This window comes from Hippoglossus stenolepis, chromosome 1, assembly GCF_022539355.2.
Source record: "Hippoglossus stenolepis isolate QCI-W04-F060 chromosome 1, HSTE1.2, whole genome shotgun sequence".
NCBI classification, from domain to species: domain Eukaryota; kingdom Metazoa; phylum Chordata; class Actinopteri; order Pleuronectiformes; family Pleuronectidae; genus Hippoglossus; species Hippoglossus stenolepis.
In genome coordinates, this window is record NC_061483.1 from 23,888,722 (window position 1) to 23,913,651 (window position 24,930).

The window sequence follows — 24,930 nt, forward strand, 5'->3', positions numbered from 1 at the left end:
GAAGAGTGTAAGAGCTGAGCCGAGTGCTGCATGTTTGCCTTGCTGTTGTGCTGTCCAAACAAAGAGAGAGACGTTAACTGGGAGGACCTGGGGAGAGGTTGTCTTTGAATGTTTCAGAGATTTGATGGCTGCCATGTTTTCAGTAAAGACGAGGCAAAGATATCAGTTGACAGGTCAGTGTCTGGTGGAGGTGGTGCAGAATTGAGTAATATCACTGGCACTGCAGATTTTATCATTGAAATTTTTTTTTGTTTTGGTGATACTGATACTGGATGACAGGGCAGATCAGAGTGATGGACAACCCTTGAAATCAGCAGGGTCACTGGTTTTGTGCCATTTTCTCCGAGCAGCTGTGAGAACAGTACGCAGCTTTCAGATGAGGTTAAGGTTACCAAGCTTGAGGCAGGTTAGAGCGAGCAGGTTTGATGGATACTAGACGCAGGCTATTCAGAGATGAGGTCAGTAGAGTAGATGAACTCTGAGAAATCATTGACTGCTATTGAGGGAACAGTTTGTGGCGGAACAAAACCAGAGGTGGGACACATATAGTGCAAGTGGATTCATGCAGACGCAGTGTGACTGTTAAGAAGTCTGTGGCAGTTTCATATGAGAATCAGGTCAAATTCTTTGCTGACTTTGTGAGTGGGAGGCTGCAAAAACAGTTTTAGGTCAAATGAGCGAATCAGGGACAGAAGGTCAGATTTCTTTACCTTAAAGAAACTCACATCAACCAACTGACACTTGCAGTTGTGCACAATCAATACACCTTCAAATGGCAGCAAGGAACAGATATCTGTGAATGAGATGATGAAGTAGCAGCACTTGCTTTTTCTTAGTGATTCACACACTCTCTGGATTAACAGAACAAAAGGTGTATCTCCGCTGCAGGAACAGATTTTAAGGGAAGATATACTGTATAAAGATGTTAAAACTGAATTTGATCTGTATAGCCAGGCAACATTAAAAATGTTGTCCAGTGTTCTTGTTTTGATCCAACACTCACCATATGGACAGCTCTGTCACTTCCGACAGATTTAGGGATCGCACATGGTGGAGAGTGCATGTTCTCCATGTTTTCCGCTGGTTAGGTTGAAATGGGGCTTTATCGTAAGTGGAATATGGTTTGAGAAAGAGTGTCTGTCTGTTTTTGTTTTATTTATGTATTTCTTGGCTCTGTGAAAGACTCACGGCCTGTCCAGGCCTCCACAATCCTATATGGGATAAGAGGATACAGACAAACTCCTATTGCATATGATCTACATCCAGCTTCTATGAGGATCAGATCCATCAACAATCCAACAAAGTGAATTGCAAAATTATCGAGTAAGAATCTGACATCTCAAATAGAAAAATAGTAGAAAATGATCAGATATAAGTATGTTAATAATATTGGTTGTATGAGAATATCTATTATCTTAAGGAAAACATACAGTATTGTTTATTTACTTTCTTGCAGAGAATTAAATAAGATGAATACCTCTCTCATGTCTGTAGTGTCCCTATCTAGCTACCATCTATTGTGGCTTAGCATATAGACTGGAAATAAGTGGCTCCATTTAATATTTCACCTACAGACACCTCGCAATGTTACAGCTCATTCTTCCTCAACAAGAAGGTTTTATTTCCCAAAAATGAAAGACATGCATTAAAATAGATGTTGTTCCAGCATAAATAAACAAAAAATTCATATTGTTAACCGGTATTATTTCAAAATAATGTTTATTATAAATACACATGCACTGTGCAAATCTGCACACCAATACACATACTACTGGTGAAAACTGAAATGAAATGACTCGATAAGTCAGTCAGTTTATAAGGAACAGGTTCATACTTTAATAAAAGGGTATTTCCCTTGGCACAGATCTGCTATCAAATAAATAGAGCAATTAATCAAATACAATCTATCTCAACTAAACAAAGTCATGAAAAACAATAGGAGGAAGGGGGGAAAGGGAAAGAATAGCTAGTGCTAAACAATTTTCCTTTACAACAAATACCAAGTGTCTGTGTGTGGGCACAAACAGCTTGTGGTGGAGAGTTATTCCTCCCTGCTGAGTCAGATTGGTGTGGCGGATACTGCATTATGAGTACTAGCTGACAGTAGGCAAGTGAGATAGCTTGACAGTCATCAATTACAAATAAGACTTAATTTCTTTCTACATGATGCTGGTTTAACCTCTGTAGTCCACTATATACATCAGATTTTTTAGAAAATGTTGATACACATTGATATTAGTGGAGCATTAAATACTGTAGTAACATGGACATGTGGCTCTGGATATCCTATACAACAGGACAGAAGATTGTGTGACATGATTTGACTTTTGTGTTCCAAATGGAGACATTCATAATTTGAAGGTTTAAAGTTACACCTGCTCTCGCATCATAATGGCAAACAAAATAAAATGTAGATTTAAACAGGATGGCTGACAACTTGGCTGCTGGTAAAATGAAAAAAACGCCAGCACATGATCTTTTTTTCTCTCAAAATATAGATACATTTCCATGATGTGATGAGACAGGAGAGGGATAGTGGCAGTGGGAGGTTACGGTTTTCACAACCCTAAATAAATGCTGTTGAGGTTCTCTTGAGAAAAGCAAAACATCCCTTGTTGCTCCTGTGACAGTGCTTTGTGGCCAAAGGTATGAAAGTACATTTGTAGTTTATAGAGTAGTTGTTAGGTTCTAGTGTGACTTCAGGTTACTCTATGCATATGAGGCAGGGAATTAACAAGAGCAATGTGTCTGTAGTTAAACTCTGGCTGAAAGAAATAAAAACAAATTAAACTTGACTGTTGGTCTGACTGATCTTTTTAGCCAATTCCCTTCATTCGCCTTTGCTCAACTCGTGAATCAGACCTCCCTGCTGGACAAACAGTCACCTTATTCCACACTGCTTATATTTAGAGCCATACATCAGTATCTACACTTATTTCAGAAGAGGTGAAAGAATCGACAGGAGCTACAGTGTTATGAGGGGTCCAGTGGTGAGGACTCGTCCAGGAAAAGCAGTGTGAGGTTAAGAAGCTGAGGTATGGAGCGCAGCTGTGATCTTCCTCGGGGAATGACGCCGTTTTAACCACTGGGTCCCGTGAGATGACCCGTCTGACTGGTGCCTCCCGCTAAAGGACAGCCTGCAGCTGTGAGAGGACATCTCAGTGCGGAGGACAAGTCTGGCATACAATGCATTCTTGCTCATCACAAAAACACACGTGCCTGCGACAGAATCCTACAGTCTCCTGGATTGTTTGGGAATGAAGCCTGCTAACGAGAATGTGTTCTCCCCTCTGTATGGGTGGGCTACCTTGGAGCGAGGCACTTAAACTCTCATTGCTCCAAAGGTTGAGAAACATACTCCACTACAAAGAAGAAACAGGAAAGTGCTGTAGATTATCAGTAGGAAAAACAGTCCTGGGGAACACTTCACTCCGCTGCCTCTGTCAGACCAGATGTGACGCAGGTAAAAACACTTTTTTTCTTTGCATGCTGGTCCCATCGACCTCTGCATGTTTACTGCAGCGCCCGCAGAGCATCATGGGACAGGACAAGCAGACAGTCCCTGTTGGCAGGAGAGCAGCAGCGGTGAGTTATGGGTCTTGCGGAGACTGCGGGCCGGGCCCAGTGTCATCCAGCACCAGAGGAATGAGACAGCTGAAAGAAGAAAGACCTGCTGACAGCTGGAAACACAGGGAGGAGCCATGTGACCTCAGTGCCAGGGGCCAGACAACAGAACTGCTGGAGAAAGTGCTGGCCTTAAAGTCACACAGTCCAAAAAGAATATCGTGGCACGTGACAACTCCGTGGATGTGAATGTGAATCTGCTTGGATCTAAAGCGGGGCACTCGTGAAAACTTAAATGCACGCTCAGCATTTCTTGACATAAATAACTTGTCAAAAAAAGGTCAAACTCCATACTGATAAATATATACACCAACATCTGATTGGCTGGGTGTGACAAGGTTTCAGCTTATGCAAAATAGGCAAGAAGGCCTGAGAAATAACTGGTTTACACAGCTACAGACATTCTCTTATTCTGTATTTAAGTGTTGATGGGACTAAAGATATGGGATTTAACTGCTGACCATTTCAAAATGAATTGACCTTTTGGTTCCAGGAACTTAACAAAAGCTTTATAGTTTTTGCATTTCAATGGGTTAAGGCTGATGATATTCTTAGCTTTAATGCAGATATAACATCTACACAAAGGCCGCTCAATTACAGCTAAGCTCACATGAACTAAACCCCATTATTATGCTTTGATATGTTTTTTAAAGTACAGCCATGTACCATGAACACTACTGAACGATTCTGCAGCACTGTTGAGAGTTGGGATTTCACTCATTCAGCCATAATTACTTGGTCACGTTTACATATCACATCCAATGGCATAGAGAGTCGAAGCAGAGAGAGAATGAGTGAGAAATACACATTCTTGTCAAACGGGGGCTCCTAGTGGTCTTATAAAATACGGCTGAGTAGGAAAGCAAACAAGAGCATCAGATAGTGAATACAAAGATATCACATTATCAATAAAGCTTGTAAAATTGATAACAATATATACCTTATGTACAGTAAATATTAGTTAATAAAAGTAAGGAGCTTCTCGACACTTCAGTACAACAGATTGTGACACAATTCCTATTCTTTCAAAAAAATGTTTCCAAGTAATTTGAAAATAACCTCTGAATGCTTAGTCAAAGTCACCATTATAACAACAATTAGGAGAAAATTAGAGGTAGCAGCGGATTTGGGATCTTCTTTTTTTTTTTTTACTTGATAACATTTCAGCATTTTCCTTCCCATTAAACTTGCTGACGGGGTATTGCGTGCTCAGATCAGAATCTTCATCTTCAAAAACCTGCCTGACAGTCAGCTTTAAATAATCACGCACCCATGAGCGCACTTCTCAAGTGGTTTTCAACAGACACCAGTGTCGTGACACTCACACACACACAGACACACACACACTCTTGCTACACCCACACATTCAAACAATATTCCACACACACACAAACTCTCTTGCTACGCCCACACATTCAAACAATATTCAGCACACGCATACACTCTTGCTATGCCCTGCTCTCCTACCACCTATATTCCTTCATATATTTTCATCTTTACACCAGTCTTTCCTCCTGTCTTCCCTCCTGTTCCTTAGAAACCTTTGGGCTTAGTGGTCTGGAAGGGTTGTGGTGCTGGTTTGGAGCCGTAGAGTTCATCAGGTAGTGGGACACCAGGTCAGAGGGGAGAGGAGCTTCTGAGCTGTTTATCACATCTGTCCCTCCATCCCTCCTCTCCATCCCCAGCTGTGATCCTCAGTCCTGCTGCATACCCAAGCTTCTGTTTGTCTGACCAACCTCTTTCTAACACTGGTTGTTCCCACCTCAGTACAGGATCGCCCCTCCAGTGACCCCCATCTCCTCCCCTTGTCCCATGTCAACTACAACGCCACTGGACTGCACAGTGTTTGAGGAGGAAGGCCACTGCAAGTCAGTGTCTGCAGGTCTGGCTGCGGTATGTGGGGCTGCAGGAGTGCTGAGCTGTCCCAGGCAGAGTGGAAATTCAGGACTGATAAAAGTGGTGGTAGTGGTGATGGTGTTCGTGGTGGTGATGGTGCTCGTGCCGCTGCACCACTTGCGCAAGCCCCCCCTCATATAGCAGCACGCTGGGCAGGTTTCTCACCTGCTCCTTCTCCACCACTGGTCCCGAAGCCGCCAGAGGGCCTAAGGCACGGTAGCCCTGGCTCTCCTTGGACCGCTGCTTGTGCTTGCGGTAGGGCGCTGCAGACTGGTGAGGAGGGGTCTGGCTGGGCAGGGCAGGGGGAGGAGGAACACCTCGGCTTCTCATCACCCTGCCACTGGTCTGTGCAGGAGGTGTGCGGCTGTGGGACTTGGGAGAACGGATGGCATGTTTCCCTGAGTCTTGGCCTCGCGGCCGGGGAGGGTGGAGGTTGTCTGGGGCGACAGTGTCCACAACGGTCGGCAAGCGGCGATGGTGGGAATGGGAGTGGCCGTTTTCCGGTTCGTGGGAGCGAGAGCGAGTTTGGTTGGACGAGCGGGTCTGGGGCTCTGCCTTTGTCGGCTCTGGGACTGGAGCTGTGAGACAGACACGGATATTTATTCATTTTAAACAAGCAAGGAGAAACAATTTCATCACAGGACAGGTACAATTATAAAATTCATTACATTGGCACTTATGACCCAGCAAAACAGGAGAGGAAAAAGAAACCAACTATGTGAAAATTATAGTGCCAGCAGCTCAGATCCACTCAAAAGCTCCACGTTAAGATTCTAACATCTTTGTATTAGGTTCTATCTTCTGCTGAAGACACACAGTGACTCAGAGCACATCTCTGTTAGCACCTTCCTAACAGAACCGATATTAAACTAATCATATGTCATCACTAACCATCAGATCAAGGCCACTGCTCATTAGACCTAATATTTCACTTCTCAGCAGCTTGTTCTGTTGATGGGCTTCAGCCTTGAACACTTGGTATATTGTGCTTGCCTCAGCCCAGATGTTTGTACTGGCGAGGAGCTCAGCGGGCTGGTAGTTCTACCTAATGGCTCCAAGCAGGTGCCGCAGTAATGAGGGCCCCTGGATGCAGCTTCAAAGGGGCCACGGTCTGCGTTTCTTCCTCCCCTCTCCCCCTCCTTACCCCCCTGGCCCCGGTCCACTCACCGGCTCCAAAGCGGGACGTGTAGTTTTCGATGCCTGCCAGGTCCAAGTAGTGGTTCCTGCGTTCCAGGTTCTCATCCACACAGTGGCGCTGGCAGCCCGGCTGGGTGTGGTGGTCACTGTGGTGGCGCCTGTGGACACAAGCGGCACCTTTCATTAGGTAGCATTTTTGGTCAGCAGTGGTAGTGCTCGCATAGAGTAAAACTAGTGTTCCTTATGATCAGGCAGCTGCAGAGTAATTGTTAGAGAAGTGAGATTGTGACTAGAAAATCACAGGTTTAAATCTCCACTGTATGAACAGAGGTCTGACTCCTCCTGGGTACAGCGGAAGGGCAAAACTAATTTAAGAATATACGACTATTGCAGATCCCAAGTGTGTGAACAACAGCTGCTCCTTGCAACTATTCAGGAGGAAATGTCTAGTTCACTGTGTCAGAAAAAGTAGATGCTCAAACCAGTGATCTCATAAAAACAATATGATAATAACAAACTCCTCCTGCAGACACAAGTTTGAATAATAGAAATTAAAGTGTGCAGGGGAGGTGGTTTACCTTAGGAGTGCTCGACTCTTCTTGTCTGCACTCTTGGGGTCTTCTATACACTTGTCATTTTTCTCTCTGGGGTGGGACAACTCTGTGTATGTGTGAAAGACAGGGGGCTATTATCAAAGAGAGCTTCACACAGCGGCCACATACACACACACAAATACACAAACATACACCTACACACGACAACAGTCACACAAGCCTCAGAAGAAAGCAACCTTTGTTTGGGGGGTTTTACTTTGAAGATCTATAGAAAAGGAAAAACAACAATGCTTCATTTATTCTATTTTCAACTCCCAGCCTCTTATAAGGCGTGGAATGAAAAAAAAAAAAGTTTATTAAGGCTGCGAGATCTGATGCAGTTTGAAATTAGCATGAAGGCAACCGGCGATATTTTCAAAGCTCGCTCTGTTTGAATCTCTTGACGGATATTTATAGCCGAAAACAATAGGATGCAAACACACAGGAATATATACTTTTTGAGATATTTTTCACTGACTACTTGTTTACCAAGTCATCAGTGAGAAAAGTTAAGTTGAACGTAGCTATATTTTCCCGGCAGCTCCAAGAAGGGGGGCAGGAAGAGAGGGGGGAGACGAGAGGAAAAAAGGGAACTTTGGAGAAAAGAAAAATGGCTGTGGTTATCAAAAGGACTCGGCAGATCTCTTAAGGTTTCTTTCAGAGTATTTGAAGGCACTGAGGGAGGGGGCCCACTCTTGGCTCTGTCACTCCCCCCCATCATTAAAAATGAACCCCATTGAGTGAGAGAGATGGAGCGACTCTGAGACTGCACGGAACAAAGCTCTGACAGGCCTGAAGCAGCCGCCTTTCTGCATGACAACAAACACGTCTCTGGCTGAGCTGACAGCAGGCAACGCGAGGGGGACCCCAAAATGCCCTCACTTCTCCTCCGCCGCCGCCCCCCACCCACTGTGATAATGCGGCTTTTACCTGCTGCACCCTGCGTACAGCTCCTCCACCGCTGGCTGGAATCGGGAGCCACAGAGAGCTTGACCCTCAGCGTCTTGCTGCTGCTGGGAGAATGGTTGACGGAGGCGTCCACAACCTCGTAGATGGTGTGCAGCAGGCTGGTGATATCCTGCAGGAGAGAGGTTATGGGAATGTGTTCAATCTTTCAAGCTTTTTGAGTCACAATCACTTGATCACAAACTGATTTTTTGGGGGGGATTTTTGTTATCATTGGTGAGGAGACTCAGAATTTCAGGGCAGATATTTTACAGAAAAGGGGGAGCATGATGTTGGAGACTCTTCTAATTACTGCACTGTTTGATTTCACTATTCTGTAGCTTTGCGCATGTATCATGAACTTCATGCTAGCTAGGAATTTAAAGAAGTGCCTCAGACAACAGTGAACAGAGAAACACTGATGTCAGTTGTTTTAGCTCGGCTTTCCAAGTGAAGCGATCAGACAGGGGTGTAGAGACAAGTTATAAATTCATAAAAAGAAACGTCTTGGCGGTAGCAGAGGAGGCTGACTGAGATGTTAGGCCTGATATGACTCATGTTACAGCTGTGAAGGCTCTACACACTCTGTTTAATTCCTCAATGCCTCTTAAATGACTGATATCACACCTACATAGGGGGTAGCATCAATGTAGGTTTTCAAATATTTGTGCTAAACAGCATGTATCAGAAGCATACAAACCGAATTTTCATGTATAGGTCATTATAAAGCTCTGCCTAAGGATCACAGAGAAATATGGAAAACAAAGAAAAAGAAAAATTATCAATAACTTAAAAATTAAAAGTGAAACCACAGTAGCTACAGAACGAGGTAACTAACCACATTTGGACGACCTAATATGAATAATGCCGTCTCAAGTGGCTTTTCAGAAGCTGTACCTTGCACTGAGGAATAGCAACAGCACAAGGTCTTTTCAAACCCAATTATATTTGTACTTCATCTGGTATAGAAGTGAAACTTATACAGTATCTCAAGTGTTTTTCTTAGTGCAGCTTCATCATCAGAGCTCATCTGACAAAACTGCTGAGGATTGAAGCCTATGCGACACAAAGCCTATGCCATTCTGACTCACGGCAAAAAAGGACGATTATGAATTCTTCAGGGCCCGGTTCCACATACTGGTTTCAGATATAGACGAAATGTGCAAAAAAAAATAAATAAATAGAAATATCAGTTTTGTGGCTTCCTTCTCTTTTTTATTTGTATGAAAGGGTGAAAAAAAGGGTTGGAGAAGAAAGCGTTTCGTTCCTCCTCCAAGCCGCTGCCGCCTGCCGTCTCATGAGCCATGGAGCCACAGGCAATGCCAAGAAAGCTGCACAGCCAACTACACAGAGGACAGCTCCGAGTCTCTTTGCGCTGTTTCAAGTTGTTCAAAAAACAGGGGCCTTTCTGGATGGGAGCTAAGATCTGTACCAGGCAGACGCAAGACACAAGGTACCTCGCAGGAGATGGAAAAAAAACAGACAGTTCTGGATTTGGTTCTTACGAGTGAGAATGTGTTGGAGGTCTAGAACTTCTATCCTCCCTTTGTTTTGGGGTGTGGCAACACCAGGAAAAGAGGAAGTTATGGATTCATATCCAGGCAAATATGGGATGGGGATTTCTACAACAAGCAAGCTGCTGAGTAACATTTTTGGGGCAGTCCCATAAATGTTTAATTTGTATTAATGCAATGAAAATGTAGGGGAAACTGGCAGAATGTAAACTAGGTATATTTTTCCAGAAAAGTGAGCGAGTAAATCTTGTGTGGTGTTGGCAGATGTTTTGTTTTAATAATTATTACCTCTCTGGTGACTTTGCCGTTGTTGTCAAAGTCGTAGAGGGTGAAAGTCCACTCCTGCCTGTTATCCTCCTCCACAGACACGGCACACTCCAACTCCTGAAACAGCAGAACATTAGCCTATCAACATTGTCCACTGCGTGTGTGTATTTGTATGTGTGAGTCCATTGCCCCAGTTTCATCCAGAGGGGAAGTAATAAACGTCCTGTTCAGTGTTGACACTCACTTCAAACTGGAGCTGTTTCTGTGGCCCTGCGGGAGATTGGCTGTCCCTGTCCTGCATCTTCTCCTCCACACAGCAGCTGCCTGTCTTCTCCGGGGGTAAAGCCACTGCAGCGACACACACACACACACACACACACACAAAGATAAAAGAGAGAGCCTGAGGATGGAAATGTTGGGTGCAGTCATAACCTGAGGATACGTCGTCGCCTTTAAGTTTTGCTTGTAAGCTCCTGCTTCTGAGTTTGGCAGCTGCAATTAAGTTGTGTCACACATTCAAGCATTTCTAGTTAGAATTAAATCCTCAGTCAAGATTTATTGTAATATATTTACAATAAATCATAATCATAATATATAAATTTAAAAGTGGTGGCTTGCAGATGAGAATTCAGCACTTGTATAATACAGTAAAGTATTAGTGATAATATTAAAAAGCACTAAGACTAATGACAGGCCTAAAACACCATAAGTAAACAATCATAGTACATTGAGGTCAGTCCAGGGTTCAGCAAAATTCAAGAATATGATATTAAGTTATTTTAAGGTGCTTCTGCCTGTACTGAACGCACTTATTTCTTATATTAAAATTTAAGTAACTTATATTGAGTTCCATCATAAATAATAACTTTTTTTCAGAATCATTGCAGAGAAGAATCAAAACATCAGAACTGGAACTGGAGCCCAAACTGTGCATAAACAATAATTATCACCTTGTGGTAGTATGCGCATCCAACCACCAGTCAAGTTGTAATTTACATCCATGTCTGTCCAGACTCATAAGCTATGTAGTGCAGACTTTAAAATAAGTTAATAAAAGGTATAAAGTGAATTTTATTCTTGAATTATGGCCATAAATGTTTTTTTATCAGGTCACAGTGACCTTTGACTGTTGACCAGCAAACTCTAACGAGTTCATTGAGTCCAAATGGATTTTTGTTGCCAGATGTAATGAAACTCCCTCAAGGCATTCCTGAGATATCGCATCCTCAAGAGTGGGATGGACGTGAGGTCACAGAAATCGAATCAGTTCATCCTCAAGTCCAAGTGAACATTTGTGCCAAATTTAAAGAAATTCCCTCATGGAGTGTCTGAGATATTTCACGAGAACGTGACAGATGGACAAACAGAAAACTTAACGAATCCCGCCACTGCTGTCGTCGGAAATCAGGCATGTAAATGCTGAAACTATGACGGCACTGATGCTCTTGGGCCAACAGCTCTTCCATCAGCCACATATATAGAAATATTTTTTTCAATTCTCAGCTACAGTATATATATCCCAGTGGTTTCAAAAGGGGATGTCAAACATAAAACCGAATGGTATGACATGACAGACTATCAGGTGGCATACGAATAAAAACGACTAAAAGAGCATATGAACATCAAAGAGCTATATGAGGCCCCCTGAGTACCCAGCTCCGATCCGCAGAGCTCATCATTTTATGGAATGACATAAGACTAGAAGGAGACGGTCGGGAGGGAGCACTAATCTGTCATATGCACTCAGTTGAGTGCATATATAACCAGTTGGTTACACTGATGGCCAGACCAACCCGTGGAGAGCCTAACAACAGGCTATACCATAGAAATCAATGAAAGTTTCACTGTACGACACTTTATAGCAGAAATGTTCACAGAAAAAGTCAACCTGAGAATTAGGGCTTCACAGTATTAGGAAAACATCCATAAGCGATAGGGTTGTTGAATGTTGCAATGAAGATATGACTTGCGATAAATAAACACATGCTTTAGTATACGGTGTTTAAGTCTTGCTGCTTTGGTTTCACTCCTAACATAGACCCCATACAGTGAGTAGCCTATGCAGACACTGAAAAAAGGAAATGCATTATTTCCATTCCAACAACATGGTTTTATTGTATACAGCTCCACAGCCCGAGAGAGAGGGAGCACAGCCCAGCCACAGCGCCACCAAGTCCAGGGCAGACACCCAGGGAGCCATGCACAGCTTACAGTGATCATTTTGTGTCTCATCATACATGTTCGGACCGTAAAAAAGTTATGTTTTAATTTCTACCGAATCGATCCAAACTGAGAGCCCGTCATCTCCTCCGACTCTACATACATTGTCCAAGTTAACAAATTCTGTGGTTTTTACCTACTCTGAGTTTACACATGTCCGATTACGTTGTATTTGTGGGTGTCTGTGTGTCAGCGAGAGAGGAAGAGAGCGAGTGGCCGGCTGATGAATGCGTGCACCGCTCTGAAGAAAGTTTAACGGTTGAAAGTTATCAACCGTTTCTAGACATCAATTTGGCCCGGGACAAAAGTCACTAGCAGTTTCCACTGAACTACAATTTTGTCGGGAGGCGGAGGGGGCACGGAATTTGACGGAGGCAGCTCGCAATTCTTTATGTATGTAATTTATTATCTGGGGCAGTAGGGCTCTATCTGATTGATTATATTAAAATATATTAACATGCAGGGCATGAATGCATGCAAAAAACATATTGAGATCAGATACATATTCCATGTTCACAGTTTATGTTCTGCAAACTGCTCTTGAAAAACATAAAAAATAAATAAATAAGAAAGCCTTATTTGGCAAAGTTAAGCTAAGTGGAAAAAACTTCTGGACAAGCCCTCTGAACCAGCACCATAATGCAATGGGTTCATACCACATCCATCCACCAAGTTATGTGGTGATCCATCAAATAGTTTCTGCCTAACAAACAAACAGAACAGTTGGATGTTTTAGTTTCAATGGTGGATGTTAACCCACATCTAAGGCTACCACAAATCCTTCTCTGCTTTGACAGCCACCATTTGTTTGACACATGGGCCGCAGATACACACCATGCCTGTTACAGATCTTTTTTTGCTTTTTTGTGTCTGTCACGTGTCTGCAGATAATCCGGAGGCTCTCACTCTGACAGTTCACACACGCACCTCCTCTGGACAAAGAAACATCCTTGCTTCATCTTCATGGATGTCACCATGGATTTTCTCTGAAGCTTGTCACAACTCTGTAGCCACTGTATGGTTCACCTCTGTTCATTTGCTTTGCTTTACATAAGCACACCCCCCCAACCATCCAATCACAAACCTGTAGTCCAAGAACACACCCATAAACCCACACAGACCACACCCCTATTTTCCCATCCTCCTCCACTCCTCGCTCCTCCCGCCACACTTTGAAGTTCCATTCTCAAACCTTTTGGAAGAGGATCAGACGGGCTGTAAAACAGAATCACTAATTAATTAAGCCAAGTCAAATCTGAAACACTGTTTGTTTGCTCGCCAACAGAGCAGACACAACAGCCCAATTTCTTTCCTCCTGATCCAAAGCAGATCAAAGCAGACCTGTCTCATCCCTGGATAGTGGAAAATGCCAGAAATGAAAGGCATCATCCCAGGGAGCTTTCAGCAACTTTTTGGAGAGGAGCAGCATTTGGGGTCCCGCTGCTTGATCATCTGAGGTGCTCAAAGGGAACATTGTGCGCAAGGGCAAATCTGTTCCGTAGCAGGCTCAATATGGTGGTGAGATGCTTATCTCCGAGTTAATGAAATGCCGGGAGGAGTAACAGTAATCTGCTATCACCCTCCCCCCGTGACCCCCCCACCACAGACATAAGCCAGCTCTTTATGAGAGAAGCTGCCGCAAGGGGATTGGCTGCACATCAGATCTGAGGGGCAACACGAGGGCAGTCGAGGCTGGCAGCCTCCATAACGGACCTTTTCCAGCATCCCTATATGTTCACAAGTACATGCATACACTCATCACACCCAGCTTAGCTAGGCTACTTTATTACACATAACTGATCCTGTCCTCTCCTTTCGACAGCACAGTGCTGGGTACCAAGGAGATTTTATGACATGAACAAGACACATCTTATATTCTAGTGGTATCATAGTAACCAGCTGTGCTGTTCAGCCACCACATGAACAGATGTGATATTATCTGAAGCGAGGTGCCTCTCAGAAGGATATAGTACGTATTACATTGCTGTAGTACCAATGTTACGTATCATCAAGACTTTTTCATCACCAAGCCCTTCATCCCACCATTACAATTTTTACCAGAGAGTTAGTTCTTTTTTAATCCACACAAAACTATCATTGGAGGTGCTTCCTTAAATCCAAAAGAAAATAGGCTTTTCTGTACCGTACGTTGTTTGTCCTTTCATATTCTCTTTAGTTTCTCGTTTCTATTGTACCCAACATTTTTTAAATCTTTTGACAGTGGATGTTGGCATAGCACTAGAATTCATGCAGGGGATGTCATAATCTTCCGCAGCTGTCCTTATTTGGTTAAGCAACTTCTGTGCGGACAAATTATTCCATACCAGAATTATGAACTGTTAAATTGTTTTCATGAAAATATATTATGAGATTAAACAAAATGCATTGACACAGTAGCTGCAAATTAAACAATTTCTCTGGAAGTCAAAATAACTCTCTCTGGCTGAAGTCCACACTCCAAAACCATGTTCAAAAGTGTGCTGGTTGATAAAAAGCCTGCTGGTATAAATATAAAAAAAAGCTTGTTGATTACTTCAATCCACAAAATGTATCATTCACACACAGTAACACAGTGCATCTATCTGCAACACACTCTATCACACATCACTCACACACTGCCGGCACAGCAATCGGGGGCAATTTGTTGTTAGTATCTTGCCCAAGGGCAATGCCTGCCGAATGAGGGAGACAGCTCTACCTCCTGCCCCCAAATGACACATTTTCCTCTTATGAGTGAATTTGCCTTGGTAATAATCTTATTATGTATTCTGGATATATGTAAATATTAACACATTTTCTATGGAATCTTTTACTGAAGTAACTTATCTTGTTATTTTGTCTCTTTATCATGGAGAATGAACAGTATACTCTTATTTTTAACATCAGTCTTGAAGGGAGGACAGGCTCGGACCAGACTTGGGCTCAACCCAATGACTAAACATAATTTATCAGCTGCTAGTTTGTCTGCTCTCCAGTGATGCAGAACTAATATGAAAGTTTCTGCTACACTTCCAAATTCTGGGCTGCTCTCGTTCGACTTTTCACTTCAGCCTGCACCTCACGTCCAATCCAGTCTTTAAATGGGAGTGAGAAACTCTCTGCTCCCGGAGCTCTTGATCCAGGATCACATCAAATCAGGGGGAAAAACATGGGAGGAATGGAGGTATTTAGCAGAGCACTGCCATGGGGAGGAGTGGATAAGAGATGGCAGAATTGGGAGGGAAGGTAAAGAGGAACTCATTAGCACGTTGTTGGGAGCTTAGACAATGGGTGAGGACAGGAAGAGCCAAACAAATCCACAAACACTAGTTTTTGCAGGTTTTCATTTGATTTTAAAAAAACGGGCTCCAAATGAGTCAGTGTAACCTTTGATGATTCCTTTGATGAGGAGCAGTGGGCCTACCTTCTAAGCGGTAATGTTCATCACCGATCCCCTCAGCGCATGTTTCAACCATGGAGCCCTGGAGAAAGAAAAGGAAAGAGAACAGGACACATATAATTGTTGTTTCATGTCTCATAGGGGAGTATAATTTTTTCTCACAAAAAACAAACTTCTTTAATGTTGCAGATCCATTACACAGCTTTCCAACACAGAGTTGCTTGCGAATATTTAAAATTATAGCGTTTATATATCTATTTATGAACAAAATTTGACAGCTGTGAGCTGAGCTTTAACAGTGGCGGAAAGTTGAAGAGGATAGTAATTGTAGAGCTGAAACAAACTGAGCGTAAGACTGGCACTCAGCATTGTGACTATGAAAAAGTATCTAAATCACCACTGCCGAGCCCTGCAGAGAATTCTGGGAATGAGGCCTGGTAGTAGGGTTATTTCGGCAGCGGGCTATGGTTGCAGAGATACGTTCAGAGGCTTGTTTTTGTCCCGGACCATTTTCACCCAGGCCCCCTCTCCTGGCAGTTCTATCTGCATACCACAGAGACGGGAGCGACATGTGATACCCGGGCTTCACTGTGGAACAGTCTGGCTCAGGTATCCATGAAGCATTACAGTCATCTGGCCCCAAAAAACATTAATCATGGGGCTGACAAACGCATATACACAAAAAAAAAAATATTATGCCTAAAACTGTGACTTTTTGTATTTTAATTACATATTAAATTTCCATGTAACTTTTTTAAATAAATTGGATGTAAAGGGTCACTTTAAATGAATGTTTTCTATCATGTTGAGTTATCAAATAACTTGAATCATTTGATTAAATAATGTCTACATAAACATACATTAAACACAAAATTCAGTCAGTTTAGTCAATCATCAAGATAAACTGTAAAGACTGTCAAGACAGATCATTCACAGCAGACTTATCATAGTCAATGATTGACCTTAATAATTAATAATTAACCTCATAAAAGTCCTTCAACGTAAATGTAGCAGCATGTGAGTTCATTGTGTACATGCTGGCATTTTCATAAGTGTGTGGGTGTGTGTAAGAGGCGAAGCTGTGACAGTGTGAAAGGAGATTTCTGTGTAATCCAGAGACGTAGAAGGTCAGATGGTGTGATCCTTCCCCCCTCACACCAGTGGCAGCCAGGCTGCATCACTGTGGGTGGCCTCAGGAAGAGAATACAGCAGATCACAGGACTGACTGACTGACTGGCTAAAGCAGGAAAAACTTGTTTTTGTTGTAGGTATGAACAGGTCATCACACATTTCGGCATAGCTTTTAATGCAGGTCTGACACTGCTCAGCTTTCATATGATAAAAGTGTCACCAGTAGTTTCTCTCGCTGTTTTCAGACATAACCTGCAGGTAAAATGCTTTTGGAGTTTACCCACAGTTTGCCTTTCACACATGCACAACGCATCGGGAGGTTCTCTGCACAGACGCGTTCACAACAGCAACAAATCCTCTGCATTATTCAGGCGAGAGGCGGAGCAGCTGGGTGCAGCAGTCAGAGACAGGGAGCGACACATTAACTCTGCGGCAGAGATCACATGATTTTCGTCAGCTCTTAACACCCAAAACTCTAGGTCTTCTTTTCGTTTTTTTATTTTATTTTTGCGTCTGTAGCGCGTTAGAAGCGTCATTCACCCCCCCACTCGCTTGCAGTTAATCCAGTAGGAGATCCCCTGCTGTGTTCACACATCAAATTCTCCTGGATTTCTACAGACTTTATACTAGAGAGCCAGGCTGAGAAAGTCCGCAGAAACTGCAGATTCTCTTACTAGGGCATTTGCATTCACACATGCACCTCCTGTGGAGGAAATACGGAGTATCTGAGGAGTTCATTGCATGTCTGACAGTAGCTACTGATAACTGAAAGATTGGGTAAGGAACAGAATGCAATTGTCTTTCAATTAAATACATTCTGCATCAAACTGCACAATTAACAAGGCCGGTGTGATGTCATGGAATCACAAGCAGAATGCTTTTATATTGAAACAAAAGCAAATGGCACGCCCATTCGAGACAAGTGGGAGAGAAAGAGGAAGAAATTTTAAAAAAAGAGACAGCCATGGAACCACAGTACATGTGCACACCACACAGGTGCCTGACCATCATGAATGGGCTGTGCATCAGTGAACACCCATCCCCAAATGGGATTCATTCATGTATATTTAATAGAGGATGGTTACTTCTACTGGTCTTGCATTTGTAGGATTTGTGGTGCTTTCTGTGGAATGATGAAAATTATTCCTAAGTGATTTAGCCTCCACCCCATATTTTCCATGATAACTAATATATTGAAAGAAAATGAATAATAATAGCAATTAAAAATACTTCCTTGTTAAACTGATGGATGTTTTTGATCATCAGAAAGCTTTATTTCAGCTCAGAAGTTTGTGTTGTTGTCATATGAGAAAACTGTAAAAGGTTAATGACTTGTTATCAAATTTAGCAATGACTGTAGACTGTAATTACACATATTTCAGTGGTTTACAGTAAAGTTTAACTTTGTTTTCTCTCCTTCTGTCCATCTACACACTCGCTGTCTCCAACTTGTGATCACCCAGATCTGGAGATGTCCACAAAGGAGGGTTGCGTGACCCATTCAGATAGGTCACAGTCATGGGTCTGACCCACATAACTGAGTGACCGTAAATTAGACATGAGGACTGGCTTCTGTATCTATAACTCCCCATAGAAAAATAAGATTTCTCCACAATCAAAATTCCTTCATTTCCTCACGCACAGAGACACAAATGCACACACAAACACAAAAACAGTAACTTGAATGCATTTCGAGTTTTTTGATGAATGAAAATTATTGAGGGGTCAGCCAAGAACACAAGAAGAGGGGTGAAGAGGAATGTGCTAATTGGTCGTTGTCTGTGGTGATGAATGCGAACTGTATTATTAGTATACTGGGGTCACACACACACACACACACACACACACACACACACACACACACACACACACACACACACACACACACACACACACACACACACACACACACACACACACACACACACACACACACACACACACACACACACACACACACAAAGCATTTTTTTCCCTCTGAAGCAGGAAATCCTGGTTATTCTTGCTTAGTATAGGGATGTGTGCAATTAGTCAACTAAACAATTATACTTTGGCACCGTCACGAAACGCATAAACACTTGCCTGCGTACGTTCGTGTGTGTATGTGTGAGATAGGATCGGGGAGCGGGTGCTGGGCAGCAGAGACCATTATAGCACATTTTGTGTGTACGTGCGCGCAAGGGAGGCATGTTGACATGTGTGTACATGCTGATCTGGAATCAGTAGTATTTATGTGTAAATTAATTATTTCAAGTAGCCCAATTCCATCAGTGAAAACCGCAGATCTGGCAAACCACGTTAGTGACACAAAGGTTATTGTCAATCTACAGACACTGAGATCACATAGCTGAGCACAAGATAAACTTCCATTTAACTTTGTGAAAGGCAAAAGTGCTCAAATGTGAGTCCGTTTTGAGTGTTTTCTTCTCTTTTAGACTAGCACAGACTAGTCTACATTTACTTTTTTATTTAATTAACAAGGAATTAATCCCACTTTAAGAAATTTCAGTACAGTATGAAATCTCTCAATAACCTCTCAAGATTGTCTGTAGCAGAGATTGATTAGATTGTCCTGAGCCAAAAGACAACATGGAGGAGTCCTAAAAATATGGTGTTATGGTATATGGCGATTTTCCCATAAGTCCATTGGTCAGTGCAACAATGAGGCAATTTCTTGTCCCACTCAAGAAAAGGGGAGGTTTCAATGACAGAAGTAAACACACAGGTAACACACAATGTGCTGCTGTAATAAACAGCACCATATCTGGTTCAAGATTTTCCTATATCTGCCTTTATGTCCTTTGTTTAAGAGTCATATTGCAAATATTCCCAATATTCTTATTGAGTTACACAGACACTACCAAGTAGTGAAGAGTCAAAATGTTGTGTTAAAAAAGCACAAAGTATTGCAATATGATCCTAAATATACCAAACTGAAAGCAGCATTGAAGGGTGTTGACAAACTGGAATACTATTAAATAGATTACATTTTTTGTACAGCTGAACAGAAATGTTATACAGAATACGGCATTATTCCTTATTGAAGAAGTGACAGATGCAGCAGTTGTAGTGACAGTGAGAGGAGCTTCAGAGGATGTACCATGTAAAATCCTTAAACTCTCTCCACTTAGTCTGACTTGAGATGAAACTACTCAATGTGGATTTTGTCCAAAACTGTGATCCTGGTCACCCCTCTCGAAAGTAATTTTCTCCGCTAATAAGAACAGATGAGACTCTACGGTTGTAACTCTCACAAAGAGTTGGACCTGATCATTCAGATTCACCATCGATGAAGACATTGGGTCTCATTAGTTTCTGGAACATATGGCATGCGGGCACAATGCTATATATATGTATGTAAAGCTGCAGGCACAAAAGAGCCATCAATCTCCCTTTGGTCAAGCAATGAGCCAATAGTGAGCTTTTCTTGGAACCCTTACTAACTCAAGGGTCAGAGGTCACTGTGGGAGAGCATTTTAAGCCAATGGAGAAGTTACCCCACCCCCCCAATGGCTCAACGACTATGCAAACGATGAAAACGTGAGGTGGCAAGCTTCTCTGCAGCAACTATCAGCACTATAAACTATGTGATTCATAGGGAGTACACTGGCTGTTACAGCGTATCAGTGTTTTGCTCAAGTTTATCTCTGTAGCTTCAGCAAAGGTGTCACTTTCCCTCTTCTTTGCAGGATGCGGTCAGAGGTGCTGGCCGCAAACAAGCATCTCCCTGATGCACTTGGGATGAGCGAAAACAATTTTCCAGACATGATGTTAAATGTTCTGTGGAAAGCAGAGCATGAAGCTTTTTGCTTTCAGCAGCAGCCAGGTCCTTCAAAGCTTCTCCTGAGCCTCTGGGACAAGGGATTGTATGGCCCCAGTGTGTTTTAAAGTTGTTTGAGCACCTCAACAGAAAGTGATTTATTACTGGACTACAACACAGAACATACTGTGCCTGCACCATTACAACATCCCACCTACATCACTCGCCAGCCTGAGGGTCTGTTTGGGTTGGCCATTGGAATCATTTGGCAACCAGATCTACTCCAGACTTTATGAATATGGATATCCCAAAGACAGATTAGCATATTTAAGAATGATAATATTTACTGAACAAACACTATATCAAGTTATTTTTTAAGAATAAAGACCACTCTACATTCCTTAGTTTGTTTTCATTTTTACTGAAACCTCCAGCAGGGGGATGCTAATTCAACACCAGTGCTTTTTCTGATTCTTGTTAACTATTATAAACTTATTTGATAAAGTTCAGTTAAACCACTATGGTGGACAATATAAAAAAACATACAGTTAGATGAAGTTTAAAACACATTTGAGATTGCTATTATCTATACTTATGTGAAGGAGGTTGTTTTCACTGGTTGTCTGTGTGCTTGTTGGTTGGTTTGTTAGAGCAAGATTACACGAACAGAGCAGATTTCCATAAAACTTGGATCCAGATCAGGGAATTTCCTGAAAACTAGACAATTTTTTCACTTTTGTTCACGCTGTAAGATAGGGCGTTTTTCAACATTTTTACCATTATATAATTCATAATGAGGCATATTAAGGGAACCAATATCTATAAGTGTGTGAAATTGGTGCAGCTTGATTAAATTTAAGGGGACTGTTGGGCCTTGCTGGAGATATAAGATATAATAGAACTGTAATTTACACACCTTACAGAAATATCTCCAACCTTAGTGTTGCTGCACATACAGCCCTACGTCTCTACAGATACATCCCAAAGATAAAGCCCATGGACATGTGTTAATTACTGAAAAACATTCTGTCTTACTTAAAAACTATTCTGACATCTAACTACTGAACCCCTCACATCAGTGTAGATGTGAGAGCTGTATCCTTGGCTTTACATCCACAAAGTTAGTCAGTTCTGAGAGGGGAGATAACCTCACAGAGTTAAAAGGCTCCATCTCTTCAGCAGTTTCAATCACTGCATTTTTCTTCAAAATGGTGAGATAATGTTAAATGACCCAACTGATCTCTTGATCAGCATGAATAGGAATGAATAAAAAATTGACTGAGTACATCTTGAACTGATATAGAGCAGGGTGCAGCTGAAAAGTGACAGTGCTCAACCAGCCTGCCCTGGATATATTAAGGTTAAAATGGTTTGAGCTTCTGCCACTGAATCTTGCATTGCAGACTTCATGTTGTAAGGAAGAAAGACAGTGAGCACATGCTGGCACAGAACCCACTTGGTAAGTTGAGACAGAAAAGATGCCTCTAGCGTCATCTTTGCCATGGCACTGCAGACATGGACCCACAGGGCCAATTTTTTTTCTGTGACTCTGTTTGAAAGCAAAGGGGTACATTAAAGTGCAAGTAATATGTACTTGTATGTGATTGTGGGAAAGTCCCACAAGGCCTTTTGGTCTCTGTGCTGTTTGCTCCACGACCCACCACACAGGCTGACAATTTATGTGGCCGACGACAGCTCCCCCTGATCGAGCGCCAGGGCTCAGTGGGGGCAGGCCTCTAGAGCAATAGCAGCACCACTGGCACTCCATCAAAACCTAGGAAAAATCTCATTAGGACTGTGGCTGGGTGCCTCCTCTTTCGTTCTCCACCCGCCGCAAGGAATCACCTTCAGAACTGCGATGTTCGGAACAGTGGCGCTGACATGAAGTGGGAAGCGAAGCGCATTAGAAGGGCCTTTAGCCAAGTGTAAGGAAAGACAAGAAGAGTGACAGAGACAAGGGAGTATGCTGGGAATAGTGGCAGTACGTTTCTGCTTCAACTGAAATTTTCAAACTGGATACAGCGGAGGTTGCCGACAGTCATATAAACTGAAAAGTGTGAAGTGGTTGTGCTCACTCTTGTCATAATCTTCACACAGAGGGCCAGTATCAGCATATGTGCATATAGACTGATACAGGCCATATGATAAAATTCAAAAGGGACATGCAAGCTGTCCTTGTACCAGGTATGTTAAGAACATTCAACATGTGTTTGTACTTTGTCCCATACATTTACAGCCATTAATTAACGTTTATGAATAACTAATGGAGAAAACAGCTGTATAGCATGGGGATTTTCAAAAGCCTCAATGTTGAAAACTGAGAAATAAAACAAAAACAAAAAAACTCAGTTTCAGAGCTGCAAATTAGCTTAAAGGCATAGAATTACTCACAGAGGACCTCAGGAGAGGAAATACCCATCCCCCTCTATCATTCCAAAGAGTAAACTGAGATACACTGGAGGCAGTTTCAAAAGAGCCGAACAGCACAACTCCTAGAATCTGGTGCAGTGCCTGTCCTGCAATATGTGGTAAGTGTGGTGCTGCTGCTGCTGGAACGGACCACCAGTCATCATCAGACGGCAGTTTAAACCCTGGCCCCAGTCTTTTGCACTTCTTTCACCTTCTAGCGACATTAAACAGTCTCATTCAAAGCACCACGTAGCAGTAAAACATGACGCCCAGAGATGGAGCCAAGATAGAGGGTGTTGATGTGAGGTAGTGAAGCGCCACGCTGCCTCTGAGTGAAGCTTCAAAGAGGATCAGTTTTCACACATGAAATAAAGATCTCAGATAATCATGTAGCAAAACTGAGCTGAAGCGAGACGCTCTAATTTACCGAGGAGGGGTGATGGGGCCAATTTTGAGACAACACCTACAAACTGAAAGCCATGGCAAATTATCGTCTCTGCATTTCACTCTAGCCAAACAAGATGAATTTGTTTTGCTTTACAAAGAGACCAATAGGCCTATCATCATCATTATCACCATCATCATCACATGATACACTGAGGTGGTTATTTGACTTTGCTCCGGTGAAACAGATGTTTGCTAGTATACAATGTCGGAGCTTCACAACAAAGCGAACAAATGGATAAAACTGATCTCATGAGACGGCTGCAGCGCCAAGAGGAAGTCAAATCTGCTGTGTTTTAAAGCCTTTGATAAGAAATTCAACGCCTTTCTCGAGGTCACAGATTGTAAACCCTTTGATGTTGAGCCCCTCACATGAACCATTAACATAACATACACTACCTGGTGGATGCTGTTAATCTAAGCCATTTTAGTCTAAGCCAAAAAAATTCTGAACTGGAATTAGCATAGAAAAAAAGTATAAAGGGGATTAATCAAGTGAAAAGATATTATCAAGTGGTTGCAATAACCAACTTAGAAACCACATGTAGGCTGCAAATGTTTCTTTTCTGCATCTCAACCGCTTTGTCTACCTTGACTTTCTACCTTGAAGACCAATCATTTGAGAGGACAAACAACTGGATTAGCAATCCTTAAACTATTGCTGGAAAAAAGGGGGTTTGACATCTCCGAGGGAGAATCAAAGACAGGCCCCTTCTGTGCAGACACTGCTGCCCCATGTCTGACACCTCTCAGTCACGGCACACCCACTCCTCTTCCTGCACCCCAGGAAGGAAATTATAGCCACAGAGTTGGGATCCATCACCAGGCAGGTTGGAGGAAGCAGCTCTATGATTAAAGTGTGCATCGTCAGCAACACCAAGACTGGAGGGGTTGAGAAAGAGGGATTACTGTGTTAACTTCAGTCCGTGACACAGGTCATGCAGAGATTACACACACACACACACACACACACACACACACACACACACACACACACACACACACACACACACACACACACACACACACACACACACACACACACACACACACACACACACACACACACACACACACACACACTTTCACTCTTTGCACCTTATATTAAGTCAAATTCCACTATGTTGCTGAATAAATTAACACTCTTGCATTGCTAGATCCGAGACTTGGAACAACACTTTGATGTAAATGTGTGAATTTTCTTGCACGTGTTGTTGATGTCTTCCTTTTGTGGAGCGATAGTGCACAGACAGCAATCATTTCTCCATGTCAGATTTACATTGCAAACACTGCTTGTCACATTACCTCACCCACATCAAAGGCTGCCTCCTGAGAGGCTCAGTGGAATATTAGCAGAGATTTACAGCCTTCATCTCTATGCTTCAGAAACATGCTGATCTGAAGTAATCTCCCTCCCCCTTACCCTTTTTTGTGTTTTATGTGTGAAGTTGGCCAACACTTTAATGACCCATTTAAAAAACTTTTACACCTGCGAGGATAAGCTTTTACAACTCAGCCAGCCCCTCCAGCACTAAAACCTACCTGTTACTCAAGGTAACAGCATTTATTAGCTTTTGAAAAATATGTTACCACAGCTATTAACATTTACCA

General features: G+C 42.5%; 1 protein-coding gene across 1 annotated transcript in view; it reads right to left on the reverse strand.

The window, feature by feature from the left end:
- Positions 1 to 1,702: 1,702 nt before the first annotated feature.
- nkd1 (NKD inhibitor of WNT signaling pathway 1) overlaps positions 1,703 to 24,930 on the reverse strand; it is a 34,588-nt gene continuing 11,360 nt past the window's right edge. Inside the window, exons 4-10 of the mRNA XM_035158206.2 lie at positions 15,600 to 15,657; positions 10,221 to 10,324; positions 9,998 to 10,093; positions 8,181 to 8,328; positions 7,236 to 7,317; positions 6,688 to 6,815; positions 1,703 to 6,098 (exon numbers count right to left, since the gene is read on the reverse strand). Coding sequence (XP_035014097.1) covers positions 5,566 to 6,098; positions 6,688 to 6,815; positions 7,236 to 7,317; positions 8,181 to 8,328; positions 9,998 to 10,093; positions 10,221 to 10,324; positions 15,600 to 15,657 — 1,149 coding nt within the window. The 3' untranslated portion in view covers positions 1,703 to 5,565. The remainder of the gene's footprint in view (positions 6,099 to 6,687; positions 6,816 to 7,235; positions 7,318 to 8,180; positions 8,329 to 9,997; positions 10,094 to 10,220; positions 10,325 to 15,599; positions 15,658 to 24,930) is intronic.